Here is a 24,773-nt window from a genome sequence, read left to right as displayed (position 1 = left end):
ATACCGACAGCTGGAATTCTGTGGGTTATTATGGTAAAATGTGTTTACACTTCCATAGAATCTTCAATCATATAAAAAAAATTATTTTCAGAATCTTCTCTTCATTCCTATTTTTAAAGCTTCCTAATTTGTTACTCCGTTCTCACTTGCACATGTTGTGTTACTTGCAATTTTTGTGTGCCCTGTTCTTTGTTATTGATTGCTTATCTTTTTACTGTTTTAAATTTCAGCCCCCACCAACAAATGTCAGCGAACAAAAAAGTCAACTAGTTTAGTTAGTATGTACATATTACAGTACGTATTAATTATTCCAATCATCACATATATTCTTCCGATTTTCACGTATCATTTAATTTTTTAATTGGTAAGGTAATAAAGGGTAAATTTGTGCTTAATATATCTTTACTTTTATAGCCTGTGGATAATATTCCTCCTATTTTCGCTAATTAGAATCTCTGTTTAATAGAATTAAAATTCAATTCACAAACGTGATCATAATGACTGGCGCTTAGTGCACATCGTATAGAGAACGGTACTTTACTATTTTGAGTTCGTCGTAACGTGATTTGATTGTACAGTGAACTAATTGTAAATGGGGAGGTAAATTGTATTTTTAACTACTTACGTGAAACTTCGGATAATTGGGGCAGCTGCTTAATCGGGCCAAAATGCACTAGTCCCGATGTGTCCCAAATAACCGGAATCGACTGTATATCTGTTAATAACACTACTCTGCATGGTTTTCGATGTTTGTAAACTAATGGCTGTTTTTAACTCAGTTGTTAAGACGGATTTCAGAAATGATATATATATTTTTTTCTAACGCATACTGTTTTTTTGCAAATCATTTAAGTTGATGTAATGAGTTGTATTATGGAATGTATTAAGTTAAGAATGAATGCTGGGAACTTGTAAACCAAATCTTCACATGTTGGCAACACTGCCTTCAGTCATTTGTTTCTTGACTTTGGGAGCTCCATGCAGTAGTGTTTATCACTGTGAGCCAAGTTTATTTTTGAGGTTATCATGTCAAACTTGTGCTGAAAAGTCTGTAAAATGTTTTCACACAAGTGTTTGAACAGTCCAAACTTATTTTTTTTCATTTGTGGAAGTTTATGTAATCCTCAAACAAACATAAGATATTACAGAATTTGTAAAAAATGTGTATTGTGCTTATTTTGGAGTGAAACTCGGTGACTAAGATGCAATGGGTTCCACATAAAGTTTGCTGAACCTGTGTTGAAGTATTGAAATTGTGGGAAAATGGTAAAAAGAAGGCTATGCCATTTGCGATTTCCATGATTTGGCAGGAGCACATAAACTACTGTGATGACTGTTACTTTTGCTTAGTTAGTGTAGAGGGATACAATGCAAATAAGAGCATTGTGTAGCCTAATATTCCATCTGTCATTGGACTAGTACCACATAGAGGTAACCTGCTGATTCCAAGCCCTCCACTTATATTGGAGTAATAGCAGAGTGTGCTGAAAGTGAAGCTTCTGAAGATAAAACTGAAGTCTACATGCCTGGAGACATTGAGTCCAGACCCTCAACTATTTTCACAGCATGAACTCGATCTGGTAAGAGATTTAAATTTACCAAAGGAATTTGCAGAACTCCTTGGTTCTAAACTTAAGTCAAGAAACCTTCTAGCAAACATTTTTCTCATGGTACAGATGCAGAGAACAAGAACCAGTCCCATGCTTTTCTGAGGACGATTCTATGGCTTTTTGCAGTAATATAAATAACTTAATGAACTATTTAAGAAATAGTTACAATCATACATGGTGGAGATTTTTATTGACTGATCAAAGAGGAGTTTCAAAAGTGTGTTGCTCCACAATGGAAATAAATATGGGTCAATACCAGCAGCTCACCCCGTGACTTTAAAGTGATAAGCATGTTACTTGGACAGCAATATGGCTACACAAAAATGCCTTGCTTTATGTATGAGTGGGACAGTCAGGCAAGGAGTAAGCACTGGGATGTCTAGGTCTGGCCAAAGAGGGGCTGTTTTTTGCCTGGATCAAAGAACATAGTTCAAAAACCACTGGTATATACCAAAACTGTCCTCCTTCCATCCTTTGTGTTTGTGAAAGCTTTACTTCAGGAACTTTTGTATTAAATTCCCATCGATCTCCCAAGAGAAACTAAAACAAGGTATTTTTGTTGGACCTCAAATTCGCAAACCAACGAGGGACCAAGATTTTGAAGAAATTATGAATAAAAGAGAAAAACAGGCATGAATTAGCTTCAGGTTTGTTGGTGAAAACTTCTTAGGGAACAACCAAGGATCCAGACCACAAGAATATAGTTGAAAATATGTTGGGAAACTTCAAGAAGCTGGGCTGCAACATGAGTATCTCAAGGTACGTTTTTTAAACTCCCACATCGACTACTTCCCAGAAAATCTAGGAAGTGTCAGTGAAGAACAGGATAAGAGGTCTCACTGGAACATTAAAGATACGGAGATAGCGCAATGTCAAGATGTTGGTTGACTATTGCTGGATGCTGAAGAGGGACTGTAAAGTAGAATGATCTGCAAGAAAAACAAAGAAATGAAAATATGACCCATCACAGATCAATTTTTAAAATGAGAGGTGAGCGTTTAGTGGACGTTTCACCACACTGCCCTTCTTAATAGTTTTCAACATGTATTTAAATATAAAAGTCTAGAAATAGAATTTGGTTAAAATTAAATGCACAAATTCTGCCAAAATTAATAAAAATTTGTGAAAAATCAAATTTTCTTTTGTGATTTTTGAAGAAACCTAATGTAGTAGTAGTAGTAGTGGCATGTGATGCAAGAAAGCAAGTGTATGAGCTTATGCAGCATCAGCCAAAAAAAAAAAAAAAAAAAATCACAACATTCCCTCCAAATGCCTGTCCAGTTCCTCCTTAAATTTATTCAACCTATCAACTTCCACAACGACAGATGGAAGTTTGTTCCAGCAATTAACCACCCGCTGGCTAAAGGCAAATTTCCGCACATCTATTCTACATCTGTCCTTTCTTAATTTGAATTTATGCCCCCTTAGGTTCGTAATCTGAACAAGTGGAAGGATCCCATCAGAATTCAGCATGCTGAACCCATTCAAGGCCTTATACACCTCAATCAGATCACCGTGCAGGTGCCTAGTCTCTAGCCACTGCAATTTGGAGAACTTAAGCCTCTCTTGATAAGAGGATCCCTTCATTCCCCTCACCAATCTTGTTGCCCTTCTCTGTACACGGTCAAGTAAATCTACATTCTTCCTACAATGAGGCCTCCAGACCTGTACGCAGTACTCAAGCCGTGGCCTGACCATTGCCTTATACAGAGGGATAATCACCTCCTTTTCCCTGCTAGCAAAATTCCTATATATCATTGACAAAACCCCATGACCTGCCCTGGCAGCCTGTCTGCATTGCTCAGAAAACTTCATATCTGCCTGCACAATTACTCCCAGGTCTTTTTCATTTTCTGCCACCTTAAGTGTAGTACCACACAGTTGGTACGTTTCTCTGGGGTTACTTCTACCCATATGCAGTACTTTGCATTTGTCAAGGTTAAACTTCAGTTGCCACTTCTTAGCCCATCTGCCCAAATTATCCAGATCCTGTTGCAGTAGCACACTGCCATTACTGTCATTAACAACCCTGCCAACCTTTGTATCATCTGCAAACTTCGACATTAAGCCTGATATACCTTCATCAATATCATTGATAAATATACAAAACAACAGTGGACCTAACACCGAACCCTGTGGGACCCCACTAATAACATTAGTCCAAGAAGAGCAGCACCCATTGATTACCACCCTCTGTCTTCTCCCACTTAACCATCCTTTTATCCATTGTAGCAACTTACCCTTAATACCATTCTGCACCAATTTGTACAATAGTCTTCCATGCGCAACAGTGTCAAAAGCTTTCCTGAAATCCAAATATATGATATCAAAATTATTTTTTGCATCCAGTTCCTTTGTAACCACATCATAATATCCTATCAAATTTGTCAGACAAGACTTTCCCTTAACAAACCCATGATGTGTCTGAATTATTGCTGCAGTCTTGTCTAGATGATCCTGCAATGCATCTTTAACCAGTGACTCCATTATTTTACCAGGAACAGAAGTTAAACTAACTGGTCTATGTGATGGAAACAAATGGAAGTATTTTTGAAATCAGCATTAGGAAATGATTCAGAAACATCCTTTTCTTAGAAAACATCAGTGAATTTTTTTCAAAATGCAGTATAATTCATTAATGAGAGTAAGCTTCAACATCAGTGTCTTAATAAAGTTCTTAACTTAATAATATATATCTGATTATTCAGATATATATTTTTCAATTATTTTTTCTTTAGTATAGATAGTATATTCCAGACTAAACAATTTTGAGACAAGTTACATTGTATATTCATCTCTCTATACAATGGAATTGTATCAACAAAATTAGTTTTATCATCCATTAGCAAGAAAAATACTATGTTTCCTTAAATATACTTAAGTGATAATCAGAAAAATCAAAAATACCTTTTGAAGCATGTGAAGATTATCAGGCGGATAGGCAGACTGCTGTTGTGTTGGCTGCTGCTGCACAGCTTGTGTCTGCTGTGGAGGCATTCCACCTGAAGGAGGACACATAATGCTTTCCTCACCAGAAGACATAATGTAGCTAAGAAGAAAAATAATTGTAATTTTTTTTCTTCCAGTTTATCATTATCAGTGGCATCCTTCGAGTTACACAATTAATGCATTTCAGGATATATACTTTTCCAAATTTACAGTTTTTTAATAATTCCTTAAAATGTTAACTAAAAATACATTTACAAAAAAGTTCCCAACAATACAATCTGCATATATGTAAAACAGCACAACTTGAAGGATACCAATATAAATAAAAAAAAAAAACAATAAGAAAAAAGCAACACACCTCTAAGTAATGCAAATAATACTAAGTATTATTTACATTACTTATAAGTAATCTTCATTGTTTATAAGATTTTCTTTAATCTGAAAGTTTCACTTTAGTTGATATGCTGAATACATCGTAACACTAAGTTTTTAACTTGTGTATTATGTACTAAATTAATTTCAGACAACTTTTGTTACTATGAAACAGATTTTTTCTGAACTTCTTTTAAACATTATAAAGGTATACCTCACTTAATGACATTTCATCATAACACTTGAAAATTAACACTAAGATTTGGTTTGACATCTCTCACACCGGCATAAAAACTTAAAAATAATTTCTCAAAATATTAAAAAGCACACTGCCAAACAGCAGCATTCCAGCCTGAGTAAAGAATAAATCATCACTGCAACATTTATCACCAAATGGAAGCATCATTTAATAAGTAAAAGGTGATCTATATGCATTTTTACTTGTACATTTACAAAATACATGGTCTGTATTCTACTTGTTTCATTTATGACTTTGCTTCAGTTTACTTCACTTAACAGACCATTTAAAAAAAAAAAAAAAATCCAAAATGGCCCTGAAAGGAAGCAGCAGCAGGGAAAGAAGTTAAGACATGAAACGTGAATAGCGCTGGTAGAAAACTATGAACTGATTAAATTCAAAGGGGGGGTGGAATATGGCTTGAATAACTGAGAAGGCTGGTTTAGTCAATTTACATGAATCACATGAAGATCTCATTACTGAAGAACGCTTTGAACTTGAATATTTGAATATCAGAAAATGCAAGATAAGGGTGAAGAAATGCTAATGCTGTAGCTTACAAAATTAATAAGAAACAAGGGCATCAGAAACTTTTACCATTTATAAACTCCAACAATGGCTATTTTTGCTGAGAAAGATGAGAACATGAAGGAGAAACAGATTTTATTCTACAATTTTCCTTTCTTCAATGGTTATAGGGCTAATGGAGATGGTTTTATGTTAAATAAAACAATGATGAATGAAGTGTCAATCTCTTATTATTATTAGCCAGGCAGTTGTTATAAGTCATTTATGCAAAATAAGCAGGTCCACTTCTTTCCCTATTACTGCATTGCAACTCCAACAACTTATATTTAAAATTTACTACTTAATTTTTTTTCAAGGAATATGTTTATCATTTTAACATAGAAGTATATGGGAAACTGCCATTCACTTAATGGCAGAATTTCAAGGAAACTAACCATCATTAAGTGAAGTATACCTGTATAGGGTGGTCATAAAGCAACTTAATAAAAAATATGTAAATATTTCAAATGTAGAATTCTTAAAATTTACTACTTAATTTTTTTTTCAAGGAATATATTTATCATTTTAACATAGAAGTATATGAGAAACTGCCATTCACTTAATGGCAGAATTTCAAGGAAACTAACCATCATTAAGTGAAGTATACCTGTATAGGGTGGTCATAAAGCAACTTAACAAAAAATATGTAAATATTTCAAATGTAGAATTCTTGCAGTCACTGACTGAATTGGGGAGGGGAAACCTAAAATTAATAATACCAAATTTTAAGAAGTCCACCCTTAAAATAATATAGAGTAATTAGGAGAAGGAGAAAACTTAATCGTGCCAGTGAGACATGTTGAGTTGACATTGACACTGAAATTTCTTTCAAACATATTTGATAAATTTGTTTGAAAGAAATTATCAAACAAATTAAGTGAATTAAACAAAATGATTGGTAGAAATTTTCAGAAGTGAAAAAAAAATGGAAAATCAGCAAGATGATACATCTCCTTGAGTGGTCTAAAGCTATCACAAACCAAAATTAATTCAGAGCAGAATTATGCTGAGTGCAGTGGAAACAGAGTTTGTACAATATATATAAAGAGCAAATCTAAAAAAATAATAAATACATGCACAGACCTGGGAAGATACAGAAAGAAAGAGAAATTCACTAACCAGTGCCCCATTGCTTCAGGGAACTACAGAGGCAAAAGAAAAACAGTGCTTCGATAAGCCCCCCCTTGACTCAGAAAGGCCTAAACTGAGTAACTATTGCCCCTACACTACAATAACCAGTAAGAAAACACATTCCTGACCAGGGCAGTAACTGAAACTAAAAATGAACTAAGAAAATGTGCACATACATATATAAATACTTACAGATAGTGCCTCTAGTGGGGATAGAATATAAAATAATTTTATTTCAAACTTCAAATAATGAAAGCTGCATTGTAATTACTAGGTATAAAATAACCAAAATGATGATAGAATTTTAAAAGAAAAAACATAAGTGAGAATTTTGAAATGTGATGAATAAAAAGAGTGCCAGGCAATAAGAAAAAAGTGCAGGAAACCAGCCAAATATGACTTACTGAGGTCATGTGAAAATATAAAAATATACCTGAGACTGAAATAGACTAGAAACATCATTGTCAAACAATAAAATTATATAAACACAGCAAAGAATAAAACTGAGATGCAATATCATGCACAAGGAACAAAGCTGAAAGTTTAAGGAACTGTGAACTGAATCAAAAAATATAGGTATAGATATTAAAAATAGGAATGAAAGTCTTCTGTACCAAAAGTACAGAAGAATAACTAGAAAAAAATTCCAGAGGTGAAAAACTCAAAGGGCCAGTAAGATAAGTCTTACTGACATAAAGTTCTCTACTGGTGTAAAGTTATCACAAATATAATACAAATTTTGATAGAGAAAAGACAAATGATCAATTCAAGGAAATGTAAGAGATAAAAGTCACACAAAACAGATTTGCTAAACTGGGCAAAACTGCAGGAAGCAGCAAAGACATATAATTAGAGTGTGATCACATGCTAACTCAAACACAAAAACTTAGTTAAAATGAAACATTGTTATAGAAGTGATAAAATCAAGTGGAATATCGCAGAAAAATAGTAAAAAGTAGAATCCGAACATATATAAATTAAGTAGCGGGGGGGGGGGGGGACTTCAAGCTCAAATAATGGCAAGCACAACCTTTAAAAATAAAATATGAAAAAAAAAAGCTCCTCTGATTCCACTCCATTACTGTTTTACTACTTACTTACTATTTTATTCCTTAGACCACTTAAGGAGACATCACCTCAGTGGTTTTCTGGAAGTTTTCACTTCTAAAAATTTCTTCCAGTCATTCCGTTTCAATCATTTGTGATAACTTTATACTTGAAAGGAGACCATTTATCTCCTATTTATTTATTATCTTATTATTGTCTTATTTGTTATTATTTATATTATTGTCTTATTTATCTCCTTAAAATTTGGTATTATTAACTTTGAAATTAACTTCTCCTTTAACATCTTATAATTAATGTCCCCCCCCCTGCATTCAGCAAGTGACTACAAGAATTTCACATTCAATGTAAACATAACATAGTAAAACAAGTAATATGATAAACATATTAATACATACAAGAAAACAAAATCAAAATTAATTTCAGGGTGGGCTTCAAAGGAAAAGGAAATATATGTAAATAAGGTGCACAATCAACCAATGTTATGCAAATTAGTTTGTATATATATAATATATATATATATATTTTACTAAGAATGTTTCAAGATAAATATATGCTATGTTTGCATATAAGGAGGGGGAGTTAAAACAGCAGAATTTGCAGTTCAAAGTGATGCTCTTTCCAGAAGAACACTTCTCTAATATTATTACTATTTTGTTATAATCAAAATGGTAATAATGCCAGGCAACAAGACAAAAAAAAAAGAAAAAAAAAGTAGTTAATATGCATAACTAAAAATCTATAGTAGAGAACAAAGAATGAAGAAAAAAAAGTCCTTGCTCAACTCAATCCTTGAAGGCACTGATATTAAAGTTTGAACAGACTAGATGCATTACTGAAAATGAATGAAAAGGTTGACCTTGATACAGATAGAAGCCACTGCTGAGATTAACCAAACTATAAACAAATTATTCTCAACTTCACTCTTAGAAGAATGCAATGCAATATAAGAGAGAAGGAAAGATGCCCAAACATCTCAATAAAAAAAATTATAAAATCCTTAAACTACAACCTTTTAAGTTCAAAACAGTTCAAGAGGTTGTTGCGCTTCAACCTAGAAGTCTGTCTGAATTTTGCATACCTGTGTATTTGCCCAACTTTTACATGACCAAGAATGGCTAGATTGCATTTTATGGTCCAAAAAAGCCCACTTTTATGGTGCTGTTAATATGCATAACTTGTGTGGATTTAGGAAAACCCACATGCAATAACTGACAAATCATTAGATAATGAGAAGGTAACATTAGATAATGAGAAGATAACATTTGGCGTTACCTATGTAATATGGGTGTCAATCTAACCTGCGAATATTGCATGCTATCATGAAAACAGAGCACTTGCTGTTTGAGAGGTTGCACACCATGTGCAATGAATAAATGACTTGCCGAAACTGCCTGCCAGCAACCAACATTCAGTCAGGGACCAAGAGAATTATGCCAAAGGTTCTTTATCAATTTGAAGTTTCTAAAAAAAAAATAAAAAATAAATTTAGTATAGTAATCTTCCTAATTTATAAACTTTTGATTTTACGAACAAGAATTTTTTTGATACCTCTATTTAAAACTTTTTAATCAACTTCGGCAACTCCCAAGATATGATCTGAAAGTAAAGTGAAATGAGAATGAAATACTTTTGATGTTTATGTATTGAACATATACTGTATATATATTATAACACAATGCAGTACAATTTTGTAAAATTTCAATGTGTATCTATTTTATGTATACCATACATAAATATACAATACAATACAAAAAAGTGTGGGTGCGCAGGTGTGCATTTTTCCCCCTAAAATGTGTTGCTGCTATGGCATTTTCTTGCTAATCTTAGAAAATTCTTTTTCCTGATATTTATCTGAAAACACATCAAGATTACCAGGAAATTTCAGAAAAATAAATTTAAAATAAATAATAAATAAATAAATATAGTGGGACCTCACTGTTTGCAGAAGTTACATTCTCAAAGATGTCTGCAAAAGGCAAATCCACTAACAGAGAAGTTAAGAGTCTATGGGAGTGGAAGGTTTGGTTCTTAGCTTTAAAGGTATTTTTGTATAAAGCATAGAGTAAACCTTTCATATTTGCAGTGCAGGGAATACATTCCTGAAAATCACCACAAATATTAAGGCTTATGGAAAGGGGAGGGGGAACCTTTCTTAAAAAAATCACAGCAACTGCTCAGGATAAACAAGCATTAATGTGTCTTTTATGTACCATGTTTATTTTAAGAAAAAATAATAATAAAAAATATATATATATGTGTGTGCTAATGCTGCACCCATACCGCCATCTATAGTATCTTATTTGTCTATATAAGCTAGTTAAGCTTACATTGTGTCAGTGGCGTGGCTCTGCTCTGGAGTGTTCTATATTTTTATTTTTGTTCCGTCTGTTCTATATTTTAATTTTTCGCTGCATAAGGACCACCGTTATTCAAATCCTCTGCATTGGTGATTCGAACAGGGTATCGGATGGCGGACTGATCCTTCAATCGGTTCGCCTTTGCAGCGATTTGTCTAACGATTGAAATGCAGTGATTCCCTGACCATTATTGGCCTTGTGGTCCTCCACTGATATGGGGCATAATGGTCAGTCTATTTTTGTTATTTTGGTTTTATTTTATTCTAGTTAGTTTAGTCTCTATTTGTGGTATTTCAAGTAATTTGGAACTGGCACCTTACGAGGGGGGGGGGGTGCCACTAAATTCTTATGTAATTGGCTATAAATTTTAAAACTGATTTATTTTTAATTGGATTTTCTAAATTATTTGGAGATTTTCTACTGCAATTTTTAGTCCTGTTATCTATTCTTCTTCCTCCCTGTTTATTAATCGTTATGTTTAATTTATCATTTTTGCCATGCTACTGGCATTAGTTTGATTTAATATTTAATATCAGTTTTATATATATATATATAATAAATAATGAACAAGGATTGGAGAGAAAAAGAGAAAGTGAAATCTCAGTTACCATGTACAGGACACTGCTTAGGCAAAACTAACCATACAAACATAATGTATCAATAGTGATAAATTGCAAGAGTGTAGGAGAAAGCTGTTATTATTGAATTTACGGTACACACGAGAAGTTAAAAAGAGATGAGGTAAAACTACTATAAAGAACAAGTATAAAAGGAAATGAGATAAAATGATATTAAATATAAAATAAAATGAGATAAAATGAGATAAAATATAAAATAAAATGAGATAAGATAACACATTGCCATATTACTCACAAATTTCAGTTTTTATATATATATATATATATATATATATATATACACATATATAAAATTTCCAGATATATAAGTTTTGCCGTTGCTTTGTTTGTTCAGTACTTTGGTTTTCTCCATGTGAGTATCTTTTCTGTCCCATTATTTTTACACTGCATAAAGACCACCGTTTTGCAAATATATTGCTTCGGCAGCTTGATAGCTTGATGTGGGCATCATTCTGTTGTGGCATTTATTTGTTTCCCCTGAAGTGTCTCCCTGACTATTATGGCCTCGTGGTCCTCCGACGAGATGGGGCATAATTGTCAGTCTTTACTGTTCGATTCGATATTATTTTCAGATTATGATTGCATATAGTGATATTTCACATAATTCGGAAACTGGTGCTTAGCCGAGTAGGCGCTACTAAATTTCTTTTAATTAGTAGCTAACTAATCCTAATTAATTTAGAAAAAAGAAATTTTTCTAAATTAATTAGGATTGTTTCTCCAACAGTACTCTATTCCTCATTATTCTTGTGTTTACTGCTGTTTTATTTGTTAAAAACATTTTCTCTTCACTGGTCGGCCACTCTACTGGCATACATATAATATTTTTACCTTACATTTTATAGTTAAATACATGCAACATGTTGTGGTTTTTGCATGTTTGCTCTACTATTTTCTTTTTATTTTTGTAATCATTTTTTCTGTCTATTCTTTGATTCAATTGAATTTAATTTGAATTAATTATATATATATATATATATATATATATATATATATATATATATATATATATGCTAGAAATATAATATATGCTAGTAGAGACTATTCATAAATAATCAAAACTAACAATGTTAAATAGGTACGCTATAAGATATGGCCTGCAAATAATCAAAACCATAAATAGTAGGGGTTTATTGTATTTTAGTAATGTATTTAATACATTACTAAATTAACTGAATGCACCCAATTTTATCAGCAATAAGTTAGTAATTGCATTAACGTTTACTGCTGGTAAAATTGGATACATTCAGTTAATTTAGTAATGTATTAAATGGCTTGGAGGTCACACAGTAATAAAATTTTGACCAAGAGCACAAGGTCACTCTGTATATAAGAATAAAAGTTAAACACAAAAAAAAAAAAAAAAAATTCTGAAAGCCTTTTCATTGTGAGTATAGTATATCTTCTTAGACTGTTTTAATGCCTCCAGGGAAAAAAAAAATCAGATTGATAGATTTACAGGTAAAGTTATGCTAGAATTATATTTTGACTATAAAGGCACAATTAATGAATTTACAGCAGAAGGTAATACTGTTTAATAATACTATATACATCAGAAATCATTAAGCCCTTGTGAGATGCAATCAGAAATAAAAGGCCTGATCAGTAATTAATGAAAAATTGTAAATTACTCCATGACAATATTCTAGTTGACTGTGCAAAAATAATTTCTGAATACCTTTCCAAACACTGTAACTGTCTTACAATATCCTCCTTACTCACCTCACACCGTGTGATTTTTATTTTTTCTCCAAATTAAATAAATCATTAAAGGGATGAAGACTTTCCAGAGAAGTTATAGCAACTACAAACCAACACAAATCAACTTTCAAAAGACTTTGAAGAAACTTTTTCAAATTACTATATTTTTCCAAAAACCCCTTCCCTTGAGTAAATCATGCACTCCATTTCTAAAGACATGAAAAAGGAAAAGAAATTTTTAATGTGAATTTATTTTGTGTCCAGATCACATTTTAATAAATATGAGCAATAAAAATACTTCTTCTAGGCTATAGCTAGACAGGCAAATTAAAAACAGTGAAGTTAATCAAAACAGCATTTTAATTTGCTAGTGTGGCCGTATACATAGCCTTAGGAGAAAACCACGCTTAAAATTGAATAAGCAGGACCATAATTTTTAATTCTACATTTTTAAAAAAAATGTGCAATGGGATATTCAAGAAAATACGGTATATAACAGGTAGTTATGCAAATGGTCAAGGTTTATTATTTTGGAAAATTCAATGTGTAATTATCCGGAAATTATTATACCCGTTAGAAAATCAAAAAAGAAATAATTTTGTGATCCAACCTTGTATATCATACAGAAAAAAAAAAGCTTCCAATTTACAAAATCTGATTTACAAACCACTTCTGAGGGTACACAGGGCATTCAAAAATCAGAAGATAACTGAATTAATACTGGCAAAATTATGCAAGACAAAAATACTTATGCAATATCAGCCATAAAAAAGTAATCCACATTACTTTCCTTCACTTCATATATGTATATTTTCCAAGTATCTGTCCGATCAAACTTTAAATTCAAATCAACTTCTCATCTCCAGAAGGCTAGATGAGAGCTTACTCCAACATTCATTTAATCTTTGGCTAAATGCAAATTTAAACTGAGAAAAGATAATTTTAGTAATGTGACTTACTTATGCACACATTTTATGAGTGAGCCCCAAGTGAGTGCTGCTACCTCTATCTGCATTTCCAAGTAATTTTAGGGACAGTTTAGCATTAGTAGGGCATAGGATGCAAGAAAACAAGCTTATATAGCATCAGCCAAAAAAAAAAAAAAAAAAAAATATTTAAATTGCTGACCTCCACTACAACAGATGGAAGTTTGTTCAAACTATCAACCATCCACTGGCTAAAGACGAATTTCCGCACATCTATTCTACAATTGTCTTTCCTCAATTTGAATTTATGCCCTTCAGGTGAGTAAACTGAGCAAGAGGAAGAATCTCAGAATCCCAGCATTGAGCTTGCTCAATCCATTCAAGACTTTATACACCTCAATTAGATCACATAAATGAGGATCTAATAATGGATAACAGCACAAAAATAGACTTAAATCATAGAGGAAGATCGTGCATGTCAGTGCTATCTGATTTTGGCATAAAACAGTCAAAATTCTTTGGAATTCAAATCAGATTCAGAAGCTGATGAAACTGAATCAAATGATACATAAATAGATGTCGATGATATTACATAAAATAAGAAGCAACAATTATAGATTTTTACAATTTTTTTTTCAATTCCTTTGCAATTTTTTAAAATTTATGATCTGCTTTTTTCAAATAATTTCAAAATATATTTATGACCATTTGTATGTGTCACCTGAGAACTAATTATGCCCTTGCCATTAAGTTTACCCAACTTTATAAAGCCTTGACCTTTTAACTGCTGCTTAGCATCTGACAGATGTCACCTATATTAATTTTTGTTAAATTGTTTTAAATTTGGAAATAAGATCATATCCTCCATATATACTCCAGTCACTTGTTTGACATCTGTTAGATGCCACACAAAAAGGATTTTTTTTTTTGGAATTAGATGGAGTGGTAATATCATCCCCCAATACATCAACCATAATTCATTCCGTCACCTGCCCTAAAAGGCAGGTAGGAGTATGAATTAAAAAAAAAAAAAAAAAGGTAAACTACAGCTGTTTTATTTTCAATCAATCCACTGCAGCATGGAAGCCTCCTGAACGATTCATGTTTAGGGAAATGTACCATAATCTGCCAATGCTGATCCAGTGCGGGCTGGCAGATTGACTGTATTTAGCAGTCAGGGGCTTGAACCCCAGTCTACTCAAAGAGCATGTCCTACTACACTCCTGCTCCTGACCACTCGGCTATGAATAATGGGTAATAAATCTGCAAGGACAGCATTTATAATTTGGTTCTTTATATTCATTATGTATATTTTTCTGAAAACTGCTTTTTGAAAGAGGGGGTTTGCCAGGATGAAAAGCAGGAAATTGGGGTAAGGAGGGTAATAATAAAAAATGAAAGACAACCTCATACCACTCAGTAAATTATATAAATAATAATTAAAAGGCCATTTTCAAATTGACAAAAAAGCAAAAAAAAAAAAAAAAAAAACACTTTTTTATAATGATGTGTTTTTCTTTTAAGGGTGATGTTCCAGAATCAATCAAGAGCATCATAATGCCACATAACATTATCAGGAATGGTGCCAATATTTTCTCCAATATTCAAAATAATTCTTTTGAATAATTGTTTAGTTTGTATCACATAAAATGTATATGTATTAACAATTGTGAACATGTACAAAAATAAATTTTTTTCTTATCTCTAATATATTTTCTAGTGCCAAAATATAACTTCATTGTATGAAATGAGAAAAATGTTTATAATATAAATGTATAACAAAATTGTGTACGTGCATGCATGCGTGTGTGTACATTAAACTCATATTATAATATGCCTTCTGGTCCCATGATTAATCCTATGAAGTGCCATGCATTTTTTCGTGTTTACAACACTCCTGTTTAAAATATATTGACTTTCGCTGTATTGGCTTTCTGACTTGTATTGGCTTTTTTAAAAGCCCCATGGAGGAATAAATCTGGATATAGCCATCTTTACTCTTGGGTTCTGGTTCTGGGAAAGGGGTAATAGAGATAAATCCTAATAGTCATTTATGGTGTAGTTTGTTTACTTCACAGAAATCATTTCCAGTGCAAGTGATATTTTTTATTGCATATTCAACTCAAAACTTTGAGGGTAAAAAATTAAAAAACTTCACAATTCAGCATCTCCCCATTTATTAACAGTACAGTCATATGTTCTACTCTGCTTTTTTAAAATTCAACATTGTTTGTCTATTTTCCTTACTGTAGAACTTTCCCCATCAGTAATAGCATCTTGGTGCTCATACCATACGATATAAAGCAGGTGGACATATACAGAGGGATGCTGTATTTGTGTTATTCCATGCAAGAATGGGTAGGATAAAAGATTTAAGTGACTGCACATGGCATGTCACACAACCTGAAACTCACCCTTATAAGTATCTTGGAACTGGTACAACAATCAGCATAGTTTCTGCATCAGCATAGTTAAACACACAGTATGTGTGTTTAACCTAGCATCAATAAATTTCACTAATGAAATTAGTTGTTATTTTCATTAGTGACAACTTATTTACCCAATATGAAAGATAGCATCTCTCATATCGTGTAAACGAATCACAAGTGGGTTGTTACCTGTGACATGTGGGTACTTGCCTGCCCACCAATGAGGAGTCAACCAACCTGAAACAGCTGTCTGGATACTTAAAAGAAATTAACAATAAACTCTTCTGTTGGAGAACAGTTGCTTATTCAAAGTATTAAAAACAGGCAATGACTGTGAAAGATTTCATGATGAGCTGTTGTATGATAATGCCCCTTATACAAACTTTGGTTTGTTTTTAAAACCATGTACAGCACTGGTGCATATTCAATAATTCATATGTCATAATAAGTTTATTCCCCCCAAAAAAAAAAAAAGTATATATAATATTGAGGGTAATCATGTCACTGACAGTGTTTTGAATAGACAGGTCACATATGAAAATTTAAATCATGGTCAAGCCACAAGAAAAGTGTGAAAGGTTCAGGTACGGTATCCATAAGTTCTGCTATAATCTATACAGGGTGTTTCAGTTAAACGTTTCAGAACTTCTAAGAGGGGTAGGGTACATCCTGACAACTCGAAATCATATAGCAATGTGGGGTCGGAAATGCTTTCCTGAAGCGGTGTTGTACACAGAAGCACCATAAAGAAAAGAGACCGTAAGTGAGAAATCGTTTTAATAATACATGAAAAGAAGCAAAAGGTACATGGATTAAAGTAAGTGTTCGAAGTTTCTTCCACGGGCTACAATGCACGCCTCACATCTCCGACGCATGGACATCCGAACATTCTGGAATACTCCAGGCCAATTTCGAATTTCTTGAACAAGAACGCCAAGTTAGTAGGATGGATGATTACACGAACGCAGAGTTAGCCGATATGCATTTGGCGTACGGGGATGCAAATTGTAGTGGGCCAGCCGCACAGCGTTTGTACGCGGAACGATATCCGACGAGGCGTATTCCCAGTCATAATTTCTTTGCAAGACTGCACCAGAGGTTAGCTGAGAGAGGTTCATTTGAAAGAGCTGACAGGGACAGGGTAAGAACAGCACGGACTCCAGCCGTCAAACAGAATGTGCTGCAGCATGTACAGGGGAATCCAAGAACGAGTACACGAAGTCTAGCAAACGCAGTCGGGGTTTCCCATTGCAGCGTCTGGAGGATTCTCCGAGAACAAGACATGCATCCGTTTCACGTGCAGTGTGTCCAGACACAGCAACCGGAGGATTATGTACCTCGTATTGCTTTCGCACAGTGGTACCTTGGAAAATGTGCTACAAATCCCCTTTTTCCTGCTGAAGTGTTGTTTTCCGATGAGGCATCCTTCACAAGGGAAGGAATTTTCAACACGCATAACGACCATATCTGGGCGGTCGAGAACCCACATGCAATACGACGTCGTGCAGCACAGATTCGATTTTCGGTCAATGTATGGGCCGGTATTATGGGAGATCACCTCATTGGACCTTACCTGTTACCGTGTCGTCTAACCGGACCTATCTACTTGATCTTTCTGCAGCAAGTATTGCCACAACTTTTGAGAGATGAACAGATTTCTGCATCGACGCAACAGACAATGTGGTTCCAACATGATGGAGCCCCTGCCCATTATAGCGGAGATGTTCGTAACTACCTGGATGTCACATTTGGTCAACAGTGGATCGGACGTGGTGGTCCCGTGCGTTGGCCTGCTCGGTCACCCGACCTATCATGTCTTGATTTTTATTTCTGGGGTCATATGAAATCGCTAGTTTATGACACCCCTGTTGACAATGCTGAGGAGCTGGTTGCAAGAATCGCAGTAGCTGCCGAAGAAATTCGAAATTCGCCTGGAGTATTCCAGAATGTTCGGATGTCCATGCGTCGGAGATGTGAGGCGTGCATTGTAGCCCGTGGAAGAAACTTCGAACACTTACTTTAATCCATGTACCTTTTGCTTCTTTTCATGTATTATTAAAACGATTTCTCACTTACGGTCTCTTTTCTTTATGGTGCTTCTGTGTACAACACCGCTTCAGGAAAGCATTTCCGACCCCACATTGCTATATGATTTCGAGTTGTCCCTACCCCTCTTAGTTGTCCCTACCCCTCTTTCGGGATGCACCCTACCCCTCTTAGAAGTTCTGAAACATTTAACTGAAACACCCTGTATATCTGTTATTAAATAACAACCAGTTTCTCAAGTAAATTTATGGGGAAAGCCTCCTGATACAACTATAAAGCATTGCTGCAGAAGGGCACGACCTCATTTTGTACATAACAATGAACAAACTAGGTTTGCTATTTAGTACACTGATCTCATATTGTGAAGAGTTCACCACAAATTTCTTCAGTATTGCACTACTCTAAATAAAGAATATTGCTTTTTATTTAAAATGTATGCTATTACCCATATTGAAACCATATTTTGAGGCAGCTTATAGCAAAGTAATGATGCACTAAATAGCAAATGTAGTTTGCTCACTGCTGTACAAAATGAGACTATGCCTTACCTGTCATGGTCAAGTAAGATATCAAGAGTAGGACGTCAGATGTCACACAGACATTAAACAATATTTACATACTATTATTTAAAAAAAATTTTTTCACTGTTAACTTTCTTGTGAACTTTTTATGGTCATACATTTAATGCCTATCTAGATTAGTCTAAAATGTTTCCATAAAATTTAATTTATGCACACCATAATATTAATTAAAATTACAATCATTGTATTACTGTTTAAATGTGCATTGGCAATTTAAAAAAAAATACACCTATATTCAATAAAAACGAAGGTTTTATTTAAACTTCCTAATAGTGGTGGGGAGAAGAAAGAGGATTACAAACATCCTAATGGAAATGCTCGTTTTTGTTTTATACATAAACACATAAAATATATATATTCAGAGAGAGAAGGTGTAATGACAACTGAGAGGGTGGTAACAGTAGCTTTTGGAGTATTCCCCTTCCCATACAGAACCGAAACATTCAGCTTAATATACGCTTAAAACCACAGCTGGTCTCGAGAATTTGGGACAACGCCTGCATATTTAATAGCACTTAGAGAACCTTTAAGAAATCTCCTAATTAACATTGTGACATATACAAATATACAGGTAGGTATTCCAGTTTCAACAAATACAATAAAACACACAACACATAAAAAACATGCATACATTTTTGAATGGTGCTAAAAAACGAAGACAACTTTTTCTAAATTAAAGATATATATCCAACCCAAATTTATAACTCTTATGCAAGAAAAAATATTAATTGCAAAAAATACCTTTTAAATTTCAGTTAACGAGGTCTAATCTGTGTGTTAATAACAATATTTCTAAACTTATTTTCTTGTATGCCATATTTCCTGAATGTACATAACTATGATGGCGACCATTCAATGACAACGAAACAAGTATTGCCCTCTTGTGAGCCACAATTGTAGTGTTTAGTTTTTCTTCTTTATTTATTTATTATTTTAACTTACAGTTAAGCCAGGAGCGGCCAACTTAATTTGTGATGCCATCTACTTTTTTCCTTCAAAATGTGCCGCGATCTACCATCTCAAAAATTTCATTGCACAAGGTGCAAAAATCGAGAGATGATTGTATATTTAAAATTCGTCGTGATCGACCGAAATTAAATCCGCGATCGACTCATTGACCACCCCTGGTATATGCAAAAGTAACCGCAAATTGTTGTTGCTGTTGCTGCTGTTGTAGAGTTTTACGGCCATCAACGACTAAGGCCATATGGTTCCGTATATAGTGTCTGTCAATTTCGTTTGTTCGGTAGTCGATTTTCTGTTGTCTGGATGAAAACCATACTACACTCGCCTGAGACCAACTAACTCAGCCACGTTGTGGAAAAGGCCCATAAAAATTCCTCATATCAACGACGGGATTCGAACTCAGAACTTTTACACCCAGTGTAGGGAGTATGACGATTCTACCAACTGTGTTACTGATTAACGAGTTTAGAATTCGAGTCTTCTATAACCAATGAAGCACATTATAGCTACTGTGCTAATCACACAAAAAAAAAAAAAAAAAAAAATCAAATTATTATATGGGTTACCTGTAGTCGATTACATAAACATATTTGTGTCTTCAAATTTCATATGTTCTCTGGTCGATTTCCTGTTTTGCTGAACGATAAAACCCCAGTTTCGGGAGGTTTTTAATTGCTATCTACGCCTAACATCGACTAACTGCAAGTTGGAGAATCTGGAGACTAGGCACCTCCGAGGTGATCTGATTGAGGTGTATAAGGCCTTGAATGGTTTAAGCGGGCCCAATGCTGATGGGATTCTTCCTCTTCGTCAGATTACAAACCTAAGAGGGCATAGATTAAAACTGAGGAAAGACAGTTGTAGAATAGACGCACGGAAGTTTGCCTTTAGCCAGCCGGTAGTTGATTGCTGGAACAGACTTCCATCTGTTGTTGTGGAAGTTGATAGCTTAAATAAATTTAAAGCTGAACTAGACAAACATTTGGAGTGACCGGATGGGTGAAATGGGAAGAGTTGTTTTTTTTTGGCTGATGCTGTTTAAGCTTACTTTATTGCAGCATAGGCCACAACTAATGCTAACTCAGCCAGGGAGTGAAAAAAAGCCCAATTAAGTTCCTCGCGTCATCCACGGGATTCGAAACCGGGCCTTTTCCAGCCTGTGGGGGGGGGGGGACGGTTCCAATACCACTGTCTAATTGGAGGGCATTTTAAGGGTCAAGTGCTATAAAACTCAACATTCGTCATAGTGTATACCTAGGAGGAGAAATGTCTGTTAGGGACTTAACATTTAAGTAAAGTGTAGGACTTGATGTTGGTCAATTTAGTTTGGTATATGCGATCAAGCAGCGGGGGATGACTTACCGGAGTGTCTTTGCCTCATCTCAGAGATTTTAGGTTCCTCACAACGATCCATCAGATATTCATCCCTTCTTCCTTCATACAATACGCCTTTCTCTCCCTAAAACTTCGCTACCGCTTTCCACAACCGCTCTAAGACATCCAAAAATATTCAACCAACCACCATCGCCCCTTTCTTTGTCTTCCCTCAATACATATATAGGTCCCCATCTTTAGAGCCTATTCCCCCCCCCCGCATTGGCTCAGGTTAATTTTGTCGGGGAGAAGAAAACACAGGGACTGTCATCTAGGAGACTTGACGTAATCAAAATGGAATTCATGAGGGGCATAGGGGAACTTCATATTTGTATCAAGTTGCTTCTCTAGACTGTCCAGCGGTAATCACTAGATCTAAAGTCTTATCAGTTCTACTTATTTCCAGATAACAATCACGAATGACGACCTCTCGCTACAAACTAGAGGAACGTAACGGTGGAGTAATGTTTCACGACTCTTTCTCTCGTGCGGTGTCAATTGTACGCGAAAACGAAAGTAAAACACAGCCTTCTCCCGATCGTTTTACACTTAGCCAGTGACACAAGTATGGGGCGTCTGCTCTCACTATAAAGGTGAACTAAACTAAGTAAAAATGAAGACATTTTCACAAGGTGCTGCTTCGCTCGACATTTCGGGTGCGCCGCTCGCCTGATGAGTTTTTCGATGTGATGGTTAAATGTCAGCGTTGTGTCAAAAACCACCCCCAAATCTAAATGTTATGAAACAGGAAGTATGGATACTGCATTAATCTTTGGCAAGATGGTTGTGGGCTCTTTCTTCAAGGAGTAGAGCATAAACTCAGAAATTTTGCTGCGTTGATATTAAGGCAAAATTGTTTGAGGTAGTCTACTAGTGCGAGGAAAACACTGTTAATTTCCTCTGTGATCATATTGGGGTTGCATTTGTTTGGATGGTGGTCAATATTTTTAAATCGTCAGCATAAGAAAATATATCTGGTCTCTGGTTTATAAAAGGGAAGATAATGGTAGTAAAGAGAAGGCTGGAAAGGACTCCCCCTCGTGGTACTCCTGTAGATATTCGCTTAGTATAGTTTTTGTCAGAATTATAGAGTATGATTGTACGGTTCTGAGTGAGTGATGAGAGGAAATGCAATGCATCCCCACCTTTGGAGTAGGGGTCTTCCAGCAGTCGTAGGAGGGCAGGTACTTGAACGGCATCAAATGTCGCTTCGATGTCGAAGTAGGTTATGAGGGGTTCTTTCCTCTCAAAAGCTGTAAGGATGCTGTGGGTGGGGGCAAGGATATTGGTAATCGTAGACTTGTTTGGTATGTGTTTAGTGATTTTGGTATGTGTTCAGACCTGTTTAGTGATGAATGAATTTGTGGTGGAGCATCTGGAAGTATGTGAACTGTTAGAGTTGGCAGGAGGGTCCTTTACAGTAGTTTTAGGAGACATGAGGAATTGGAGATGGGTCTGAAGTGATTCTATAATGATGGCTAATGATGGCGTTCTTATTTTTGGGTGCAGCCTTACCAAATAGACTTTCCGTTGATGGAGAAAGGTGTGTTTGGTTAGTACTGCATTGAAGATGCTAACAAGAGGCTGGATAATATATATGGACCCAGGCATCTCAACATAAACTGGGATATTCCATCTGCACCCATAGCTGTAGAGGATGGGGTTGAGTTCAAGGCTGCGAAGATTTGGTGTTTAGACATAATGATGGATGTCAGCGATTCCTGTCTACTACTATTGAATATGTGGTGGAAATTATTGTTGGATGCCGCAACGTCTTCTAATCGGGTAATCCATCTCTGGGGTTAAGTTGCTCTGGAAAACTAGTAGTGTCTTCTGTGTGTGGTGTCTTTTCCTCTGTTAGCTCTTGATGGACTGGGATTTTTGGCGGTGGAAAATGCTCTAGAAAAGGCTGTCCTATCATTGATTTTGCCAGATTGCTTATGGAGTTGCTGTTTTAATTGAAAGCTGGAGTTTAGATGTGGGGTAAACCATGTTCTAGAGTGGGGAGTGATTGCGACTGTCTTTGAGGCCGCGTATTGAGCTACCGTGATATTCCATTTAGTCAACAGGTCGGCCGATAGTAGGGTATCACATGACTCAAGAACATACCATGGGGTGAAAGATACTGCTGTAATGAAATTGGAAACGTCGAGATATTTAGGACTGTAAATTTTCCCCTGTATCACCTGTTGTTTTGCGTTAAAAATTGGGATTGGTGGTTCCATTTTTATTAGGATTGGGTCATGGCCTGAGTTAAAATAACCACCATGAAGAGGATCAAATGTACATGATATTAATGTGAGGGTCAGGTCAAATTGGTCTGTTCTCCTTTTAGGGACCTCATTGGCTATAGTTAGGCCAGCAACGCTTAGCTGTGATAGGAGAAATCTTTTCATATGATCCAGTTGAAGTCTCCACAGACAATTCTCATTGGTCAGGTATGGAGGTGGTGAAGGAATTCTTGATTGAGTGGTATGTAGATGCAACGATTTCAATGGAAATGGGCCTCAATTTAAGCAGTGCATAGAGCGCTTCGTAATCATACCCTTGCGTGAGACCTCAGATTTGAAATTGTTCTTTAAGTGGGAAGGGCAAAGCGGGGAGCCATAAGGCATCAAAGGGTACATTTATACGATAATCTAGTTGAAAAGTCGGCTCCTGGTTCAAATTATGACAGGATGGATTCACTGGTTGGTCAACTTGGTGATTGTTGACATCACACGGAAATTGCTCTAAAATAAAACGAGTGAACTCTTCCTTTCTTCCATAGGAATGGTAAATAACGATGAGCACGCAATCTATTGTAGATTTGGTCCTTGAGGTTGTCACAGACATTCTCTCAGATATGCCAGACAAGCTGTACTTGCTACCTGAGAGTCTAAAACACTGATGGAACTGATATATTAGGGTGACACTCAAATCAAGTGCACCCAATTTCGGCGAAGTCGGGACGGTCTGTGACAGCCAAATCATCTGCTTGCACCTTTACGATGGTGGGACTGTTAGTAATCCCGGGAACAACTTCCATGCACAAGTACATGGTGGGTACTTCTACATGGCACAAGTACCCAGGTGTGAACCAACGTAAGCAGGGGTCGAGGTGTGGAGCCCACACCACACCACACCACACGGACTAATGCTGCCCCTCTATGTTACCAGACAGTACTAGGTGGTGGATGACTCTCATCAACCGGTGCAATACCACTACTTTGCTTATTGGAGGCTTGAAGTGGTGAAACCCATGTTTAGTCTCTAGAGCTAAGTTCCGGTCAAAACTTCCCTATCTCTTCCATCATGTAGTATGATTGAAGACTTTTGAAGTTATGATGAACATCGTGGTGAAATCCATTATTCCTTAAATTTTGAGGGTACAGCGCTAAAACGGTGTTCGCAGGCCGGCCGCTAGTTAGTATACTGGACCGAACCTATTGGTAACTCTCTAGGAGGCTTCCGGCTCAGCTAGTGTATAATCTTTCTACCTCTACTCTGCCAGATAGTGACTGGAGGGGGTCAGAGTAGTGTGTATGCGGGGAGCATTGTCGAGGCCACGTTATGTCAAGGATCTGGGTATATTCTTACCATGTGTACGCCATATCCATATCCATTTCATTACTTTATACAGTATGATCGAACCACTTTTTCTTACTATTGAATACACCATGAATTGTCAAACTAATAGAGCAAGCTTATCTGAAAAAAGATCTAAACCTCCCAAGCACTTCCTAATTAATTTCACAAATATACGTGGTCTCAATTCTAATCTCAACGATGTCCATTTACACTTGCAGTGTGCCAAACCCAATGTACTTTTCCTAATAGA

The 24,773-nt window shown here is 35.4% G+C and overlaps 1 protein-coding gene across 7 annotated transcripts in view; it reads right to left on the bottom strand.

The window, feature by feature from the left end:
- Positions 1-19,458, bottom strand: part of brm (ATP-dependent helicase brm) — a 714,323-nt gene extending 694,865 nt beyond the window's left edge. For 5 of the 7 annotated variants that reach the window (XM_090374383.1, XM_090374382.1, XM_090374385.1 and 2 more), the window contains exons 1-4: positions 19,355-19,458; positions 9,484-9,531; positions 9,234-9,396; positions 4,518-4,659 (exon numbers count right to left, since the gene is read on the bottom strand). In XM_090374383.1, the coding sequence (XP_090230509.1) occupies positions 4,518-4,659; positions 9,234-9,343 (252 nt within the window). In that variant the 5' untranslated portion in view covers positions 9,344-9,396; positions 9,484-9,531; positions 19,355-19,458. Of the gene's footprint in view, positions 1-4,517; positions 4,660-9,207; positions 9,397-9,483; positions 9,532-19,354 lie in introns of all 7 variants that reach the window. The other 2 variants (XM_090374387.1, XM_090374388.1) reach the window with 2 other exon arrangements.
- Positions 19,459-24,773: the final 5,315 nt, after the last annotated feature.

Source organism: Mastigoproctus giganteus, chromosome 5, assembly GCF_048544385.1.
Source record: "Mastigoproctus giganteus isolate SK-2022 chromosome 5, ASM4854438v1, whole genome shotgun sequence".
In the NCBI taxonomy this organism is placed as follows: domain Eukaryota; kingdom Metazoa; phylum Arthropoda; class Arachnida; order Uropygi; family Thelyphonidae; genus Mastigoproctus; species Mastigoproctus giganteus.
The sequence above is the reverse complement of the archived record's forward strand: the minus strand, read 5'-3'. Positions and strand labels throughout refer to the sequence as shown.